We start from the raw sequence: 20,279 nt of genomic DNA, 5'->3' as shown, positions 1-20,279 counted from the left end.
ATGTATTATACCAACAGTCAACACAACCTCCTTATTTGGTTAAATCAAATTAATCGATCGAATTAAAAAAAATCTAGGTGATCTTACGAACTTATAGTCCATTTTAGAGGAAGAGACTACCAATAACCCTCAAGGTCACAATACATGATCTAAATTTTGTTCTAAATATCAATTCTAACTAAACCCAAGATAACATCTAATCAAGTTGATCTAACCAAATATTGCAAGCACAATACATGGACCGGGTCTTCGAGCCTTCATCCGAGCTCGATAACCATCTTCGAGTTCCAAGTGCACCTTTGGCTAAACAATTTGGCTCAATGACCAAGGAAAAAATCAATGAAAAAGGAACCATGATAGTTCTTCAAGGAGATGACAGTGAAGGGGTCAAAGAAGTTTCTCTAATTTGTGTATTGATGCTAAATTCATGTGCAGAATTTCTTCTACCTCATGCACAACAAGCTTAGAGGCTACTGATTTCATTATCAAAGGGCTCTCAATCACTTGAAAGAAAAAGAAGGAAAAAAAACTTTAATATATGCGAATGTTCGTTTTTCAAATATATTTTTCTCGAAATACTTTGCTGAAACCTCATACAGACTTTGCATATTATATATCAAGGAAATTGAATTACAAGTAGAGTTTACTTAATTGCCAGTATCAGAAAAGTTAGGGTAGTGGAAAAGGTAAATGAAACCTTACATCTGATTCAACTTACTCAATGGTTTCTTCTACTCAATTGCGATGACAACTGATCGGCTGCTACCATGGCACGAGATGCAGACCCGATAGATCCTTCATACCTAGGATTCGAGACCACCACGGTGGAAGTTGAGAGTCAGATGTTTATGGCATTCAAGAATGATATAGAAGTTCAGAAGAATCAATAACAAACATGAATGATACTTCCTTTCTTGCTTCCTGAACCTTACATTGCAACCAATAATTGTGACGATATCTGCATAACTATAGCACCTTCGCCGCCAGGGTTGAAGGTATTCACACACCTAGCACAAAACCAGTTCTCGAATATTGATGTAACTAAATCTGCAGCAGGGAAAAAATGGGTACACATTAAGAGAAACTGATGGAAACAAATGGCTCTAAACACCATGTTTCCATCTTTCAACTTTATATTTGCCTTGAGAAATTCAGCATATTTTTGAACAAACACGATGTGGATTACAAACTATAAACCTTTTAGTTGTAACACCAGATTCATGAATGCAAGACAATGATAACTCACATTGGTTAGGTCCGATAAAGAAAATTTCTTTCTGGAGTTTATTACGCTTGACAAAGTCAATGAATGGGTTCAAGTCAACGGCTGTTAAGTTTGATCCCTCCTGTTCTGCTCTGCTAACAAGAGAAATGAATTAATATCACATGGATCGGCAACTCTCACATGAAGTGCAAACAATAGAACATTGCATATCCCATTACTTCAGAAACAAACAACATGACAGCTCATAGTAAATTGATAATGATCAACGAACTAAACCATAAATCTCCTAGACACACTGCATTACAAGCAAGTGTTTAGAAATAAATGCCATGAAAGCTCACAATAAATTGATAAAAAAAACACTGAAAGATCCATCAATCGTCTCTAAATATTGCATTAGAAGCAAATGTTTACAAGTTAAGGCATTAGATACATCAGGAAAACACTGAGGTTAAATGCTTTTGATCTTCATTGTTTTTTGAACAGATATCGCAACAATAATATAAACTGCTTCTGTCATTTATTGTTTGTAAGTATAAAAGCAAACGCCGATGGTAAATGCTACCTTCTTCGTCATTTTTAGCAATGGAAGCTACAAATTCAAATGAATTTTTCATGTCATCAGATGCATCCCTGAGGTTATGGCATACCACAAAAGATACCATGCAAGAAATCTTTTATCTATTTATATTCGAAAAGGCAAGAAATCAAACTGTGTGCTGATAGGAATCAAAATAGAAGTTACAAACTTTTCATGTCATCAGATGCATCCCTGAGGTTATCGCATACCAAAAAGATATCATGCAAGAAATCAAATTGTGTGCTGATAGGGAAATCAAACAAGTTTTTGTACAATGATGTGCTATAAAAGGGGTCACGGAAATGCAAATCTATGCTATCAAGGATATTATCAGACCTCAGAATTATGTAGAGCAAGCTTAGAAAAAGCAGTGAACCTAAGTTTTTTTTTCTTTTATTTTTTGTTGGTAGACAAAAACAACAATTGAGCTAGAAGTCATCCAATTCTCCGACCCTGAAGAAAAAGAATGGATATCGCAACAAACAAGTAAACTAGGGCAACTCCTAATATCTTAGTAGTTCGCTTCTTCCTTTCCGAAAACCAAAATATAAAAACCTTATCAAAGTAAGCACAGACTTTAAGAAGCAAGCTCATGAATCGATCCGGAGAATGAGTCCCTAACCACAATGAACCCTAGATGGTTAGATTCCAGAGGGAGAAAAATCTGCAACTTCCACAAAAACGTACAAAAGAAGATGAAACATCTACCAATGAAGAAGAAGCGAAGAAGGTCGAGAACAGTACATCAGGGACAAGAGGCGAGAGGGGCCGTTGGGGTCGTAGTTGAGGAGCAAAGCCGCCTTCAGTGGTTCACCTGCACCAAGACGAGACGACGTTGTTTCCAACTATAAGAGGAAAAAAAGGAAAATGGGTATCGATAAGCAGGGATTAGGGTTACCAGCGAGTCTCACCTGAGGAACCGATGTTGTTGCATGCCCACTTCTCCCAAAGCCGATGCGTCGACGCCCAATCCGCCATCTCGGGCCGCGGTTCCCCCTATTTGTCTCTCTCCGGCGGTCGATTACTGCGGCGGACGCGACGAGAGGACTGGCGGCGGAACTGGCGTCGTCGGCCGGCAGCGACGCGCCTAGATCTCTTCTTCTGCAAGCTATGATAAGAATTTTAATTAAAATAACTAAAATTATTCATACTTAATTAAAATGGTTAGACATACAATATTATTATATTCAAATATTTTTTAACTTAATCAAAATTACTCTCTTAATTAAAAATTACTTGATTAAATTCATTTTTAAACATTATATATATAATAGTTTTTATCAAAATTATTATAGCATATAGTAAAATATAATTAAAATTACTATATTTTGATCAAATTGTTTTACATTATATATATTATAATATGTAATTTTTATTTGTTTTATAATTCAAACTTCACTCACTCATTTAAATGGTAAATTTATTATTATATTTTGAGCATCAAACATCAAATGGAAATAACTAATAATAATATTTTAAACCTTATAAAGAATATTTTAATATAATATTTTAAATTTACATTAAAAATTTTAAAAATTTAATTATAAATGAGTAACAATTATACTGCTCGATAACTGCTACAATATTAAAAAATAATTTATTTTACTTTAATCAAACTAAATTCTAAATATTCTAAATCCTAAACACATTATTGAATAACTTCTATAAATTATAACAACTACCACTAACTATTACAACAATATTAAAATAAAGATATTTTGACTTAAATTGCTCATTATAATATAATGACTTTTGTTAGTGGGGAAAGAAAGAGCACAAATTTATATATATATATATATATATATATATATATATATATATAAATTTAATATCCTGCGCGACACCTTCAATCCACCGCCGTTGCCACCGCCCCATCTGACCATCATTGTCCGTCGCCTCGGGCACGATCAACACGCCACTTGTCGACGCGTCTAACGGCGAATTCCGATCGCGATTTGACTGACATCCGACGAATTTGATTGAAAACGCGACCGACAGTGGCGCGCACCGGATTCCAACCAAATCGCGATCAAATTCTGGCTAAATCACAGTCGAAGACCGATCGAGGAAGGATCGACGTCGCATGCTGGTCTTTCCTCGGTTGGTCTCCGGACACAATTTGGCCGAAATCCAATCATGATTTGGCCGGCAGTGTCGAGCGTCGGATTCCGACGAAATCACAACCGATCTCCGACCACGATTTGATCAGAAACTGATCGCGATTTGACCGAAATCCGACGCTCGACACTACCGGCCGCATTTCTGATCATCCACCGAATTCCAACCACTATCCCGACACTGCCCTCGTTGCTAAGCGGCCGCCGGCGATGGTCGAACGACGTAGTAAGGGCAGCAACAACAGTGGTGGATCAAAGGTGTTGTGCACGAGTCACGCGAGGAAAGCCGCGCAAGATATCAATTTTCTATATATATAATATGTAACCATTTTATTTAAAATTATTATAAATAATTGAACAAAGCTAGTATAATAATGGAAGTGAATTTGACTAAATTAAAATAATTTTGATCAAATTACCTGACATCCGCTTCACAAATTTAGAGAAGCGCGTCCAGTTATGGGGATGAAAGAGATTTCTATCCATTCTAACATAGTTAAAAGAAAACGAGGAGGAGTTATAGGCACTGTCATAATATATCCTAAAATTCTTTATGACTTGATTGAGGGATACATCGTCAAGACGTGAGAAGAGGTTTTCACCGATCAGTGGGAGGTTGCATCGCCTAGCAGCATACAGAAGCCGTCTAAGGAATCCTTCTGGACTGGGAGTAGGAGGAGGACTCCTACCACCCCCCTTCTCATTCTCTCTTTGATCTGAATCTCCCATGTCAAAACATGTGCAACACAATCCGATCCGATATCGACCAAACATGCGAGCTATAGGAAGATACCCATCTCTGATCAAGGTGTTGTAATATCCTATAGTGAATTCAGCCGGGAACGAAGAACAAGCGGCGGTGTCTTCGTCCTCGTATCGCCAGTGTATGACGGCGACCTTCGCGGAGATGTTAACACTGGTGCCCCAGAAGATTGCATCAGTCACCATGCATAATCTCTGCGCGTGAAGGAGGAGCAATCCTGAGTACCACTCCAGAAACAATGTTCTAAAACTTGTATTATTCCAAGAGCCATCACTTTTAAAAGAGGATGATGTATCTTTTGGGTTTGGTAGTAAGTCACTGATACTAGTAGCATCGACACTTTCTGTACAAGCTCGTAGTGATGCCAACATATACTGCCAAGGAAACAACAGCAGCAACAACAACAACATCAAATATCTATACCATCGCGTAATAAAAATCAAATGTTTCATTAAGTTAAATCGTCGACTGACCTTGTCGTAACACTGAAACTCTGCTAGCTCAGCTGCAGAACTTACGTTAGTTAACTTCTCGGTAGGAAGAGAAGGATATCGAAGTTCGCCTCCAGGTCCCATCCCGACTTGAACTTCCTAAGAAAAGCAAAGTTATTACAATGATAAGATGTGAAACAAACACACCATAATACGATGATAAGATCTTACCGTTATTACAACTCCTAAAAAATCCCTGAAAGTATCTTTGAAACTCCTCATAAAATCTGAGTAAGCTTGTAACGGTGACCGCCCTTTTAAAACAGGTAAAACATCGCATCCCAAAGAGAGATACTCCTTATTTCGTCTACCGAACCTGTCTGAGAAAGCCAAATCTGGCTGTGTTTCCATTTCTTCTAGTACCCATTGTGGTAGAGGTGACCTGTAAAATGGAAAACCAACTTTAAAATCAAAGCAAGGTCAACTTCCATTTTAAAGCTCCATTGTGCTAAATGATCACCACCTTCATTTCTGGAAGTACACATTTGAAAACAACTTTCGCTAAATAAAATATTGAACATTCATTTCTGCAATTGTCCAACTCATATCAAAGTTCTGTGGCGTGGATAAGACTTAGTTACTATTCTTAATATTCCACGATGCATCAGTTTGCAGTGCTAACCCTGTTTCGACTGCACTGGAGTCCTTGCCTTGTGTGTTCCGAAAGAACAAGGAAACCTAGATTGTTGTTCAATTGTCTTTATTTTGTGTGGAAAATTTTAATCAGGAAATGTTTAGTAAATCAATCGACAGTAGGCATGTAAACCATCAATCAGAATGTTACATGTTTAGTGAAGATTAGCTCAGCATCAAACAGAATCATCCTGTTAGTTGCTACTCCTCTCAACTAATAATCTCCTAAACCCATGACTTTTGATAAGCAAATCTCAATTTATTAGTAATAAAACCATAGTTCCATAAGTTAATGGAAACCATGATTAATAACCTCCTACTTAAGTGATTGTTGAGGTCCAAAATATACTGAAAAATCTATATCTTACTCCCAATCTTGACCTAAGAAAACTAATATCTTGATTTAATGAAGAAATCACAACCATAAAAAACTTGGTAGAATGAAAAGTCAATGTAGTATTGAGTTTGTACCAAGTTGTATTCGACCACATAATACGACTAAATGAGAAGACACCATACCAAGTTTCTACTTGGTTGTATGCAATATTTTAAAACCAGGCTAATCTCATAGAACCAATCTAACACCCAATTTAGTTAAAAACTCAAATAAATGCATGAAAACATTTTGATTCAACTAACTAAAACATGGCTGAAATCACAACTGACAAGCCAACTATCATTACTTTGTTTAGTTTCTCCTACAAATGTATAAAAGGACATGTATAAAATGACAGCTCGGTACACGAAGCTTCCACCAATGTAAGGTTCCGAGGAAGGATCGAACCACATTGAGTCTATTGTACACAACCTTACCCTACATTGCAAGAGGTTGTTTTCGCAACTAAAACTCGTGACCACAAGATCACACAGCAACAACTTTACCATTACGCTAAGGCTCCCCTTCTTCTTCTGCAAATGTATAATTAAAAAAAAAATGCAATGTTGATGAACACATGGAACTGGAGATAAGTTGACAAGAACTGAACCAAGATCTTCTTAGCCGAATGTACTATGAATAGTCTACTAGGCAACCATTGGTTGGGTGGTTCAAAACAATGAAAACCTATGTGCAAACCTAACTGGCCAAAACTTTTGTACAAGTTCTCTTATGGTACATTCATGACAGGTGTTTTCACGGTCTCATTAAGGAAGTGTGTACATGAGTTTGGGAGAAAGGGACGCACAAGATTTAAAAAATAGATTTATATGATAAAGGGTGGGTGCACAAGATATAAAGAACTGGAGTAGATGGCGTAGATACACATCCTTCAAGAGAGTATCCTTGAAGTAGACATGCACAAATGTTCGTTGTTGAAGTTGGATGTAAATGCGAGTTAGATTTCATTATATTTCAAAGGGATTCAATAGAAGTACTAGGTGGCCTTTAACTATTAAAACAATATTCTGGTATTATTTTATATAGTATTTCTTTTGATGCAAATTCTATGGAGTTCCCATGTAAAATCATAGTGTGATAATATTCTATACCAGGTGCAATCGTTTGTTACATCATTCAACCATACTTTAAACCATGTTAATTGGGAATTTTCTTTTACAATCAATGTATCAAATGAATTTTGAGCAGAATCCAATATTATGGTATTACTTTATATAGCATATCTTTTTATGCAAATTCTGTGGAGAGTTCCCATGTAAAATCATAGCGTGATAATATTCTATACCACGTGCAATCGTTCGTTACATCATTCAACCATACTTTAAGCCATGTTAATTAGGAATTTTCTTTTACAATCAATGTATCAGATGAATTTTGAGCAGAATCCACTAGCCAATAAGGCACCCCTCCATGTAGATCTTGGATGTCTTAGAGAATTTGATTCATTTATTTTGATTTATCAACCACTGAATAATGAACAATATCTTTTCTTGCTTTACATGGACATGAAAATAATGAAAGTTTAGGATCTTCATAAATAATTAGTGAGGTTTGTCCTTTTATTGGATATATTAGAGTTATCATGCTCCTATTGAGATTTATCTACAGTAAGAAGCATTTTACACAGACACATAAGTGGAGAATCAAACTCCTATGTTACTACATGATCCATGAAAATCTTGATAGTTACTTACCAAGTTGGTTGCCCAATTTTAACCTAGATCTGCTAACTCAAAGTTTCATTCATGATAAAAATGTTAATATACATTGACAATCAGACAACTATTACTATATGATCCAAGTGAAAAAGGTTCAGGACTATCAATCATCAATGACATATTGGGTATGAAAGTCATAATATCCAGGTCATTACATTGGAAATGTAACTTCATGGAACAACCTGACGCTGTGAGTTATATCTCAACATAAATGAAGGAACATTCTTCACCTCCAAAACAGCAGGCAAGAAACTGACACTGGTGAGTAACATTGTTATTACACACAATCCAAAATTATGAGGGAACTAGTTCCTTAGCTTGATAGTAAAAACAATTCATAATTTGTCAGGAAAACTTGTAACAGAAGTAATACTTTAAAGTTAATGGTGACAGGCTAGTCTAAGCTTAATAACCCCATCACTCATCCAATAAAATTTAAATTGAAATATCATCCCCTGCTTATGTTCTAATTTTCCAAAATCGGCAACTCTCAACACACCCAATGGTGGTCTCACCATCAAAGGTGCCCCTTCCTATAGTATGCCCTTAGCAAGTTGGGGAGTAGGTATGCAGACCTAATGCGAAAATGAGTAGCAGTAGCCTACTTAATTGATAACTAAACATAAAGCCAAAATGATTAAGTCAGAAGAGATGTAGCATATCTAGGACCTGGACATTATTCTCTCAATTAGTCCATAACTTCCAAATTGGGGTTCAATTAGTGTCAAAACCACAGAATTAAAGAACAAGGTAAACACTGTTCAATTACTTTGCCTCCACCACATCAAATAAGTTTCAACCTATAGCCCATTTGCTCTGGTAAACACCTAATAGTGATACTTAAAGTGAGATGACAACCATCTTGAATTCATTCATTAATATAGAGTGGGATTCCATTTTCAGAAAGTATATAGAAGGAAGCTTGATGTGGAATTCACACATTAAAGGGAATTGTGGTCACGAAGAAGAACTGGAAGCACTAAGTTTCAGGTTTCTGATACTGTGACGATTTAGAATTAGATACACCTAATCTTGAAAATAACAATCAATCCAATATACACGTTTCTCTTAAATCAAGAAGTATGCCATAATTCTGAGAAAGCATAAAGTAGAAAGTATCAAAAGGTGAAATAAGAAATTCAATAAGCGAGGATAAGAAGAGAAAGACCAGCCAGGATCTCCAGGCCCCGTCCCCCGCTGGTGAAAAGCCATGATCGCCCGAACTTTGAGACCGCAATTATTCGCCAAAGTCACCAGATCCATGTAGCCGCCCCAGTCGTACACTCGCGGGGCTTCCCTCTCCACGATCCCCCACCAGCACTCCAGAACGACCCCCTCAACCCCTGCCGACGCGAGCGCGAGGAGCGACGCCCACATCGTCTTCTTGCGTGCCATCTTCCCCGACAGCCCGACGGCGTCGTGCGGGAGCGTGACGAACACCGGCGCCCCCTGGCCGGATCGAGGGTGAGGGGGGTGCGCGTACTGTACTTCGTATTCCCCTCCCCCGGACGACGACGAGGACGACGACGACGAGGACGATCCCTCGAGGGACTCGTTGGCGCCGGACGAGGAGGGCTTCAAGGAGTGGAGCCGCGAGGAGACGAGGCGGAGAGGGGAGAGCAGGCGCTGGCCGGAAAACAAGCAGAGGCGCGGCGAGACCTCTAGGGTGGAGGAAGCTCGGGGGCGGCCGGCGTAGACCCCGCACGCGACGCCCCACGGCGGCGGCGGCGAAGCGGAGATCGCGGCCATTGGAGGCGGTTTCGAGCTCTGGCTTCGACCCTTGCCCGGCCCCTGGCCAAGCACCTAGAAATTTATTTATATGCGACTGCTTTTTTATAGGTATGTATACATTTTCGTCAGCTCACACGCTTATTATGTTGTTTATCTTTCCAAATGAATTTCAAAATTTACTCACTAATTATTTTGCTTCTATTTTTGGCCGATTTCTATTTCTGTGGTCGATCCTTTTGAATCGGCCACGTCGTTTCCGGATAATTATGGAAACTCTGCAAATTTAATTAAGGAAAAGTTTAAAAAAATATTTAACCAAAAATAAATAATTGAATTTGTGGGTTGGAATTAATAATTTTTGTTGTTTTTAATAAAAGATCTTCCTCGTTCTTGATAGAATTAAAGGCATCGAGAAAGATTTTCAATCCGTCGTCATCTATCTTTTTCTGATGTAGAATGCTATGAGAGTCAATTTTTATGTGCACTCATTTTAATTTGTAAAATATTTTAAATTAAATTTTTAGATTTTTGAAATTATGCTTTTTTTTTTTGTTAAAAGAGTATTTTCATCATTTTTTTAAAAAAACATAAATATTATTATTGTAATAGTTTTAGCTAAAAGTATTATAATATATAAATTTCAAGTTAAAACTACTTTAAATAATTTTTATTAAAATTAAAAAATATATATTAGCTATGTAATGAACTTAGATGTCAAATTGCACAAGTACTCGTAGGAGTAAATAAAAATTCAATTAAATCAAATAAATTGATTGAATCGATTGAATTTAAAAATTTGATTTAATTATTTTAAAATTTTAATTTAAAAAAACAATTATATTATTAATTCCAATCAATTTTAATTTTAAATTCAAAATTAAATTAAATAAATCAAATAAATTAAAATAAAAAATAATACATAAATTCTTAATTAATCGATAAATCTTTTATAATATTTAAAAATTTTAATTATTTCACTTAATTTAGATTTTAATCAAATTAATTAATATTTTATCAATTTGATTTATTTAATTTTTATTTAAAAATTTGATAAATTCAATTAATTCAAAATAATTTAATTTATTCAATTTTGATTAATCTGATTTAATTTTAATCAATCCTAAGCACACACAATTGAGAAGGATTTGTTAATTCAAAATAATTTGATTCATTCAATTTCAATTAATTTGATTCGATTTTAATCATACTAATCACAATCTTTATATCAAGCTACAAGGTCCACAGGGCCATGTTTATAATTTGAGCAATGACATACTATATGAAAACACAATATGAAAATGCAACATGATACACTATTTATAAAAATTTTCCTCCAAATAAAGGATCCTACATCCAAGTGTAGTGTGTCATATTACATTTTCATATTATGTTTTCATGTAATATATCATTTTTCTTATAATTTACACGACTTCAGCTTTTGGATGAACAATGAATAATCAATGGTCGATCAAAGAAAAAAACAATTGAGAAGGATTTGCTGAACAAAGTAAGACAATTCATTCATTGAGAATGATAAAGTCGATCAATCATACTTCACAATCTTTACATCATAAGCTACAAAAGATGAAGTCATATTACAACTTGATCTTCTCACTTTTCATAACAACAGAACACTCCATGTTGAATGCATTTAGTATATACACAGACAGAATTAAAGAGTTAGATTACTGAAAACATAAGCAAGTTGGCATTTATTTATCGCGGCATGGCACCGGATAAAAGAATCATACCGAGATCAATCATCATCTTGAACAAGAACAAGAACAGGCAAAATTCTAACTAAATTGATATTGTTTGGATTGCAAATGTTGATCAGGCATCCACCACTGGTGTATGGCATGAGCAGCTGCAAAGTCTGGGGAATGACTCAGATTTACTGTCAGATTTGCGGATGGAAGGAGGTGCAAGGGGTCAGAGTCCTTTCCGAATGCGCTTACAAATAGGCACCCGATGGAATTCTGGGTCGCGAGCTTCTCGATATTCCCGTATCCAAGCTTGTTCATGTAAGTCCGGTGCTCAAAATAGCCGATGTACTCAGAGCAGATATAATCACTTGGATTCACAAAGAGATGTGGCATCCATGTTGCGAGAATGGCAAAGGAGTCTTTCGGTGAAGATTCTTCGAGTTTGTCTTTCAAGGCAATGGAAAGCCCAGCTGTGATCAAACTGCCTGCGATTCGGATTCCTTTCTTTATGGTTTTGTCTTTGATGCTCTCGATCGGAGCTGAGACAAAGGGTGGATTGAAAAGAAAGGTTTCAAGAAGCATCCCCAACTTAGCCATGTTCTTGCCGATTAGTATTGCAATGGCAGATCCCAGAGAGTGGCCAGTTAACCATATATTGGAACTCCTGGCAGTAGAGACTACATTTCGAACGGCTTGCATAGCAATTGTGTAACGGGATGTCTCGTGAAGGCCATTCTTTATGATGTTCAGGTCTAACAAGCCATCTCGAGATAGAGATTCCTTCCGACGTACTGTACCTCTGAACGCGATGACAAATTTAGGAGCATCTTCGACTGAGGAATCTTTGGAGGCAGGAGGTTTATATTTGTAAATGGCGCCAAATATTGAAGAATCAACATCGTCAATAAGTGTTCGGATTAGTTCAAAACCAAATGACTCCCACCAAGGAGGTGCAATAGCCTCATGGCCTTTGCGATCGTATTGCCTGTCAAGCTCTAAGATGTAGGCACCTTGTACCAAACACGCAATGACTGATCTCCGATGGTGCAAGCAATTCCTGTATAATGATTAGTTTTCAACTCAAAGTAAATTAAATAATGCAAAAAGTCAAAAGAGCGCCCCTAATTATCCATATCGTCAAAAAAATGTCCTCTGCTCCACCTTAGAGATACACCGTTTTAAGGGTGCGAGCGGCTTTGAGCAAAGTTGCACCACCTTAGAGCAATTTTAGTCAAAGTTGTTCTAAGATGATGTAGCTTTGGTCAAAGTTGCTCCAAGATGTAATACAGAAGAGTATTTTGGGAATCAAATTATGGGTGGAGCGTCGTTTTTATAAATTTTGAAAGAGGGGCGCCCTTTTGACGATATTCTACCATTAAATAAGAATGCAACGAATGATTAAGAAAAATACTAGAATGTTGGTATATAACTCAAGTAGTTTAAAAACTAGGCATCACATGGTGAACCTCATATCTCCAAAACACATGTGCAAAGTTGAAGCAAATGTAATTGAGTTAACAATTTAAGAACACAATTTATCATGAAAACTGAGAGTATTTATAGATTTAACCAACAAATCATCACTAGACACCGCTATAACATGTATTAAATAGAAGATCATCTACCTAAATTTTAGATACTCTAATACATGAATGTTCATTAGTTCATTATCGTATGCATTTAAGCATTTGCAGTGAATACAATAATAAACAAGTGCTAATTAGGAGTAACAAGCATACAATAATAAAACAAGTACTAATTTCTATGAATAAAATAATAAATCAATAATTATTTCTTCCTCGAATATTTAGAATATGTGAGAATCTTGAAATATAATCGTAAAGAAAAATGAAATAAAATCGTAGTTACCAATCTATAGAGGTAAGATGTACTGGTCCCACTACTTCAAATATATCTTTTTCCATAGCCATTGTGGAGAATTTTGTCAGCTCTTTCCTTGATGATCAGCAATATGGCACTAAAGCAAAATAGGAAACAAGTATTAAGTTAGTGAAACATCCGAACTGTTTTTGTAAGGGCTCTTTCTACTAGTGTAGTAGTTCCGACCATTGCTTACAAAAGAGCGCTATAGTTTGGATGCAAAAATGTAAAAACATTTTGTTAGATCGATAGTAAAGCTAGAGGGGGAGGTGAATAGCCAATCACTTCGATTTGTTTCCTCGTGTCTATAATAGAGTTAGTATGCAACGGATATATCCAATACAAACACGAAAGACAAACAAGCAAATATTTATCCTTTATGTGGTTTGAAACCTACGGCCTATAATTCGTTGGTGTGTCACTCCTAGAATTCCTTTACACTTTCGCCTTCACGGATTGCTTTTGGAAGTAGAGAAACCTCTTACAACTAACTTGTGAACAAGAAGATAAACATATAAGTATACAATAAATACAACAATAAGGAACAATACAAGATTACTAAGCGGTATACGAAAAAATAGAGAAAGAAAATCATTGTATGATATTATTACTACCAACTTATCTAAGAGGTATATGAAAAATACCACAACAAATATGGTATTATAGAAACAATAAGAATTATGATAATTGTGATCATAACACTTAGTATGATAAGTCTTCGATATCATTACTACCATTACTAGATGCTGAAAACTAGAGTCGTCAATTTGGATTGGGCTCGTCGGGTTGGCCTATCCAGCCAAACAATTTAGCTGGGTTGAGTTAAAATTTTATCAATCCATTTTAAGATGGGTGCAAGTGGGCTGACCTGCCTAGGCCCGCGACCCACGTCGGTTGGCCCGTGGTGGGTTTGGGTTGGTCCGCAGGTTGAGAAAACTTATTTTTTTTCAAAATTTAAAATTAAAGTAGAAAATTCAATGGACTAGTGATTTGACCCGTCTAAACCGCAATCCAAACTTAAACATTTCAACTTGACCAATTTAAACTGTAATTCAAACTTAAATTTTTCAATATTTTCTTTTTTTTTTTATTTTTTGACAAACCCGTGGGTTGGGTTGGATTGGAGATTTTCCTAATCCACTAAGTTGGTGAACCGATCCGTCCCGCCCCGTCATATGACGGATTTCTGATGGGTTGGATCGCCTCACCATGGGTTAGCCCGTTTGACAACTCTATTGAAAACTAAGATAAGGTTGCAAAAGAAGACAACAATAAGTAACATGTTTAAGTTCAACCCTAAACACTGTAGTTGTAGTTTTTAGATCAGCTACAAAATTTGTAAGCTTTTCTATATGTGAACTAAAAATATGTTATTGTTGCAAACAGAAATTAAAAATGCAAGCATTTGACCTAATTGTAGAAAGGATCTGAGCAAACATAAAGGCAATCAAAGTGAATAATTAACAGAAGGCTTAAAGGAATACCAATTAGGTACAATAATACGCTGAATCCACCATCCTCCCAATCAAAATCCAACAATCTGATCTCGGAGATCGGCCTCTGAGGGTGTTGTGCTCAGGATTTAGCCGGTAGGTGAATCAGGAAAGACCGTCTATCTCAAAGATCATCAAAAAAAAAAAAAAAAAGTCAAAAACAAAAATATAACGAGTGGAGGAAATCCTCAGAGGTATTTGAACCTTCTGAGTTAGGGCACGAGACCTAAAGGATCCGTTACGGAAGATGAGAATGTTTGAAAAGGGAAGAAGAAGATCGAACCTTTCCTTCCTTGGCGTGAGATGTAAATGAGAGCTCTTTGAACAGAAGAGGAACGGGCGATGGGAGAAGATGCCAACCCTCTCGCTGTCCTTGTACGCAACAGGAAATTTAAAGGAAAAGTGGAGAAAATAGAAAGGGCGTCCTATCCTTTAATATTATTTTTATTTTTATCTTCTATAAAAGATAAAATCTATCACTTCAGCAGTCCCACACGATCAATTCCACGATCATTTTTTTTGAGAAAATAAATCAAAAAACTATAATTGATCACGGAGGATATTGCTCGACTTCGTGTTATTTTCATTTTTATCTCACTTATATCTAGTACCTAAATGTTAAATTAATCGAATGCATCATAATAATTATGAAATCGTAATTGATACAACATTTATAACAACTATAATTACAATAATTGTAATAGTTACGGTTTCACAAGTATTGTCAGTTATGGTTTAGTAGTTATTACAATTAAAACAATTATGATTTACAGTTGTAGCAACTACGATTTTGTAGCTACTATAATGTGGAAAATAACTTTAATAAAGAAGATTGAAATTTTTCAGAACTTTAAAAAAGACTTTAAATGATTTTTTTAATCTAAAATTGGATCGTTATGAGTCACATTCGATAAAAAATATAGATCTTTAAATAAACTTCGATTTAATATATTATGCATCTCATAATTTAACATATATAAGTTAAAATTATGACGTCTCAAAATTTATCTAATATTTACGTTATAGTAGATACAATTTCGTAGCTGCTACAATTATATAGCTGCTATGAAACTATAGTTAGTACACCGTGTAGTAGTTATGGGTTTGTAAATGCTACAATACATGTTCGATTCAGGATTTAAGTAGAAAATATAAAAGAGAGATAATAATAAGGAATAATTTGATAATTATATAGGTAGGTGAGATGTTCATTTGAGAAAAATTCAACGTGGAATGTCATCTTGTTTTAACAAATAAAAGATGTGTTTTTTGCCCTATAAAAAAGAATAATCTTTATTATTATTTTCATAAAAGGTTTTTTAATATTAAAATAATATTTTATTATATTTTTATTCTAAAAATATCTTTATTTTAAGCTCGGTTATAAATTACAGTGCGTTAAAATAAATCTATTCAGATCAAAATACTCCAAAATTACTATAGCAACTATTGTCAATAATTATTATGAGTTATAACAACTATGATCAAACTGTTACAATATTATTAATTTATTTTAATTAATTTAAAATAATTTTTTAATTAAATTGAAATATTTTTGATGAATATTTTTTATATAAGAGTGCATTATGTATAATAAAAATATATTTTTTATATAAGAGTTTCTTGGAATAAATATATTTTTCAAAATTAAAATTTGCAATTTTATTCAAATTAGAGCGTCATTTATTCACATTAGTAACTAATTAAGCATTTCATCTCAAACCTTCACTAATTCAGCTCTTCAGAAATCATCAGAGTGTCTTGCAAGAGGCACATGAGTCAACGTTACCATGAACACTTGGTCGTAGAAGATCCCGGCGAGGCCGCCGCCGACGAGCGGCCCGACCCAATAAATCCAATGGTCTGTCCAATTCCAACTAGCCACGGCTGGTCCAAACGACCGGGCCGGGTTCATTGACGCACCCGAAAATTGACCACCGGCGAGAACGTTAGCTCCGACCACCAAACCCACCAGCAAGGGCCCGAGTCCGACCGGGATGACCTTCTTAGGATCCACCATGGTGCCGTAGACCGAGAAGAGAAGAGAGAAAGTGAGGACTATCTCCATGATCACTCCTTGGAGAGCACCTATTCCGGTAGCCAAAGTGTGGACTGGTGGATCCTAAATTATAATGACATTTATGTTTAAAAAATTATATTTAAAAATATTATAGTATTTTTATATATCATAAAAATAATTAATTTATTAATAAATTGAAGTGAAACACAAAGTCAAGAAATAGTAAAGGTATTGATTTATCTATGTTGTTTTTCGAATATGATTATCGATTATTAGAGTAAATTGAGAAGTGTGAATAGCGCGTCACTTCACAAACAATCAGTATTCTAGAATTATTTTTTATTAGAAAAAATTAATCCATAGTATATCATAATTAAGAATCAATTCGTAAATATCTAATTAACTACGTACGAAAATATTTCATCATCTGTAACACTGGGAGCAATAGTGAAAGAAAAATGATATGTTACATGAAAAATGTAGCATTAAATCTAACATGACACATTCAATTGCATAGATGTGAGCTCCACTGTATGGAGTGTGTCATGTTGAGTTTCATGCTACATTTTTCATATCATTGCTCATAGTGAAAATACTTATTATTATAATATGCTTAAAATTAATAAATAATTATGATCAAAATTATTTAAATATTAATTAAAATGATTTAAATATTATTAGAATAATTTTAATAAAATAATTTTGATCTCTACAACAAAATATTTTAGAAAACTATTTTTAAAATATAGGATGTCCTTTTATTATTATTATTTTTTAAAAATGGATGCTAATAATAAAAAGCTTCTTTTTTACTTCTCAAACAAACTATTAATTAATTAATTTATTTATAGATAGATAAAATAGATTTTTTTTTTAGGGAAAATAAATAGGATAAATTGAAAGAATATATTACTAGTCCGCCGGTGAGGTATTTGAGGAGGAAGCAGGCGACGGTGGAGCCGAGCAGCTGCGCCGCCACGTAAAGCGCCGACCGGACGACGATGATGTTGCCCCCCAGCGCCAGCCCCAGGGTCACCGCCGGGTTCAGGTGGCCACCGGAGATATGCAGTCCCGCCGAGATCATCACGGCCACCACCAGAGCGTGCGCCACCGCCACCGCCGTCAGCCCCATGATCGACTCCCCTCCCGCCGTCTTCTCTGCTCGTAGAAAATAAACAACATCGTAGTTTTAATTAATTAGTTAATTGATTTTGAGAGGAGGAGGCAGCTGGGTGGTCGGCGAGTTGCGTTCACCGGCGGTCATTGCTGCGCCGACGCCGGCGAAGACGAAGAGGAAGGTGAGGACGACCTCGGCGAGCACGGCGCGGATGGTTCCCGGCTCCACCGCCTCCTGGTGGTCTCCTAAAGCGATCTTGGCCATGGTTAATGGAGAGTGGTGACTGCGTGGGCTTCATTTTATAGCCACAAGGCGAGTCCGGAAGAGAAAGGCTAAGATAGTTTTTACAATATTAAAATTTGGGGAAAGAATTTAATTCATTTTTTATAAAAAATAATATATATATATATATATAAGAATTTTTTTTAGATTTTTCCGAGTGGGTGCATCTTTCTCGAGCACCATTAAATCTTTCTTGAGCTCCATTATAATCCTTTTCATAGCATTATGTCTGACTAGGACTGAGTATTCACTTAAAACTATGTTTTATGCATTCTAAGGGCTTTTCAGAGTATAATCATGCCCATTAATCTTGAATAGTTTTGTGACATATTCATTGATGCATTTAACCCTATCAAATCCGCTCTAAACCGGTACCTTTGTATTCCTGAGACGTTCCTAATTCATAAGTTTAGATATGATCAATTTCACTAAAATTAAACATTATTCAACCAATTTTCACTGATGGTCTTAAATTTATCAGGTTCACTTTAAATCAAGATCTATATATATTCCTAGGACTCTTATGAATATGACAATACTCATCAACCTTAGTTTCCGACATATTTAGACTCCTATGAGTTTCTTAAAAAAATTAGACATATAGTTTTGACACAAAATTACTGAAGGACTTAGGTCCATTCTATTCATTCCAAAATAAGATTTATGTATTCTTGAAACTCTCCTGAGCTTAATCATATTCAAAGTTTCTTTAATACATCAGTGAATTTTGATCTTATTTCTTGATGTGGGACTAGACACAATAAAAAAATGGTCATGGTTTTGAGTTGAAATCCTTCTCAAAACCAACACACAAATAAAAGCATTGGTAGAACAAGCGATAGCAAACTAACAAAAGCTTAATTATAAAATTTCCTTTTGGTTGCCACCATCACCTAATGGAAGTAGACAAGATAGAGAGCCTATGAATCAAATACTTGGAACTCATATGCTTTTTCATATTCCTTTCAATCAAAAAAAAATGGCTTACACAATGCATGACCTAAAATCATACACATTAATATATAAAGTGCTCATGTATATTATTGAAGAGGCATAAGATAGGTGGGTGGTGTCTGCCTCTTTGTCAACCACTACAAAGCTTATAAAAGGACAAGAAAACTTTTTGGTGCATATCATTTTCAGCTTGCAAGATTGAGCTAAGGAAGTTAGATGGTGAGCTTTGCATCATGGCCTCTTTCTCTCCCTTCAATTATATATGACTTCATTCAAAAGTATTTTGTTTACTCTCGGATAGAATTGAGTTGGCTACTGCGAGATATATATTGTTATAATAAACAAGGGTCAATTAAAATTTTTTAATTTATCTCCTTATAAATAGTTGTGGGGGTGATCGTGTGGAGCTACTGATTATATATGAATTCGACTTTTTGTTATTAATTATTTTTTAAAAAATTCTTGCAAAGATATGTAAGTGGTGAGGAACCATGTTTTGTTTATATCACTAGTCATGTACAGACATGTTGCTATATGGTTGGTTGGTAAAAGAGACATCATGAGGAGGGGAAGAAAGCTCTTGGCTATTAGTGACTAGATGGGCTTAATCAATATAACGGTGATAACACTTCTCCCTACTCACCAATGGAATTCAAAATAAGAAAAAAAATTATAATTTGTTTGCTAAAAAAATTTATTGATTTGCAAGGGTGCAAACATAGTCCCACATATAAAGCACATAAAAAAGATTATGGTGTTAAAAGGATGAAAAGTATCTCCATTGACATGAGGTATTTTGGGAAGAGCACAAGAACAAAATCATGAGGGCTTAGGCCCAAAATGGACAATATCATACCATTGTGAAGATATTTTAATTCCATCCGTTCTAACAAGTGGTATCAGAGCGAGACCGCTATTCACCGGACTAACCGCCGGATGAGCCATGATCCAGATCTAACCATGTGGTTTGAACCTTAAAACAAAGGAAGTGAGTGCTCCCGTGGCTGAACCAAAAGGACCAGACACTAGATGAGAAGTCCTATTAGATCGGGTGGACCGAGAGGCAAAAAGTTCTAGTTGTGACTAGGTGGGAAGTCCTAGTAGGTTGGGTGGACCGAGGGGCAAAAAGTTCTAGTTGCGACTAGGTGGAAAGTCCTAGTAGGTTGGATGG

At 35.6% G+C, this 20,279-nt stretch overlaps 4 protein-coding genes across 6 annotated transcripts; all 4 read right to left on the bottom strand.

Moving 5' to 3' along the window:
• Nucleotides 1–572: 572 nt before the first annotated feature.
• On the bottom strand, nucleotides 573–2,897 carry LOC141843620 (uncharacterized). 2 transcript variants are annotated; one of them, XM_074731668.1, is made up of 5 exons: nucleotides 2,717–2,897; nucleotides 2,550–2,619; nucleotides 1,247–1,356; nucleotides 896–1,047; nucleotides 573–803 (listed from the first exon to the last, which is right to left on the bottom strand). In XM_074731668.1, the coding sequence occupies exons 1-4, from the start codon at nucleotides 2,781–2,783 to the stop codon at nucleotides 929–931; spliced, it is 366 nt and encodes a 121-aa protein (XP_074587769.1). In that variant the 5' UTR covers nucleotides 2,784–2,897; the 3' UTR covers nucleotides 573–803; nucleotides 896–928. The 2 variants fall into 2 exon arrangements, with proteins under 2 accessions (XP_074587769.1, XP_074587768.1); XM_074731667.1 differs by having other exon boundaries at nucleotides 933–1,047.
• A 1,415-nt stretch (nucleotides 2,898–4,312) lies between these two features.
• On the bottom strand, nucleotides 4,313–9,704 carry LOC141843298 (beta-amylase 3, chloroplastic-like). The gene is made up of 4 exons (XM_074731361.1): nucleotides 9,093–9,704; nucleotides 5,348–5,558; nucleotides 5,159–5,275; nucleotides 4,313–5,059 (listed from the first exon to the last, which is right to left on the bottom strand). The coding sequence occupies exons 1-4, from the start codon at nucleotides 9,671–9,673 to the stop codon at nucleotides 4,313–4,315; spliced, it is 1,656 nt and encodes a 551-aa protein (XP_074587462.1). The 5' UTR covers nucleotides 9,674–9,704.
• A 1,525-nt stretch (nucleotides 9,705–11,229) lies between these two features.
• On the bottom strand, nucleotides 11,230–15,084 carry LOC141843133 (GDSL esterase/lipase At4g10955-like). 2 transcript variants are annotated; one of them, XM_074731169.1, is made up of 4 exons: nucleotides 14,727–14,853; nucleotides 13,640–13,733; nucleotides 13,231–13,339; nucleotides 11,230–12,418 (listed from the first exon to the last, which is right to left on the bottom strand). In XM_074731169.1, the coding sequence occupies exons 3-4, from the start codon at nucleotides 13,290–13,292 to the stop codon at nucleotides 11,452–11,454; spliced, it is 1,029 nt and encodes a 342-aa protein (XP_074587270.1). In that variant the 5' UTR covers nucleotides 13,293–13,339; nucleotides 13,640–13,733; nucleotides 14,727–14,853; the 3' UTR covers nucleotides 11,230–11,451. The 2 variants fall into 2 exon arrangements, with proteins under 2 accessions (XP_074587270.1, XP_074587269.1); XM_074731168.1 differs by lacking the exon at nucleotides 13,640–13,733 and having other exon boundaries at nucleotides 14,727–15,084.
• Nucleotides 15,085–16,372: 1,288 nt separating this feature from the next.
• On the bottom strand, nucleotides 16,373–18,136 carry LOC141843369 (aquaporin TIP4-4-like). Its single transcript, XM_074731448.1, has 3 exons — nucleotides 18,010–18,136; nucleotides 17,669–17,913; nucleotides 16,373–16,857 (listed from the first exon to the last, which is right to left on the bottom strand). Exons 1-3 carry the CDS (start codon nucleotides 18,134–18,136, stop codon nucleotides 16,477–16,479), a joined length of 753 nt encoding a protein of 250 aa, XP_074587549.1. The 3' UTR covers nucleotides 16,373–16,476.
• Between the last annotated feature and the right edge of the window lie 2,143 nt (nucleotides 18,137–20,279).

The sequence above is a fragment of the Curcuma longa genome, chromosome 12 (genome assembly GCF_044706935.1).
Source record: "Curcuma longa cultivar G26 ecotype Majalengka, Jawa Barat chromosome 12, ITB_CL_G26_1.1, whole genome shotgun sequence".
In the NCBI taxonomy this organism is placed as follows: Eukaryota; Viridiplantae; Streptophyta; class Magnoliopsida; order Zingiberales; family Zingiberaceae; genus Curcuma; species Curcuma longa.
The sequence above is the reverse complement of the archived record's forward strand: the minus strand, read 5'-3'. Positions and strand labels throughout refer to the sequence as shown.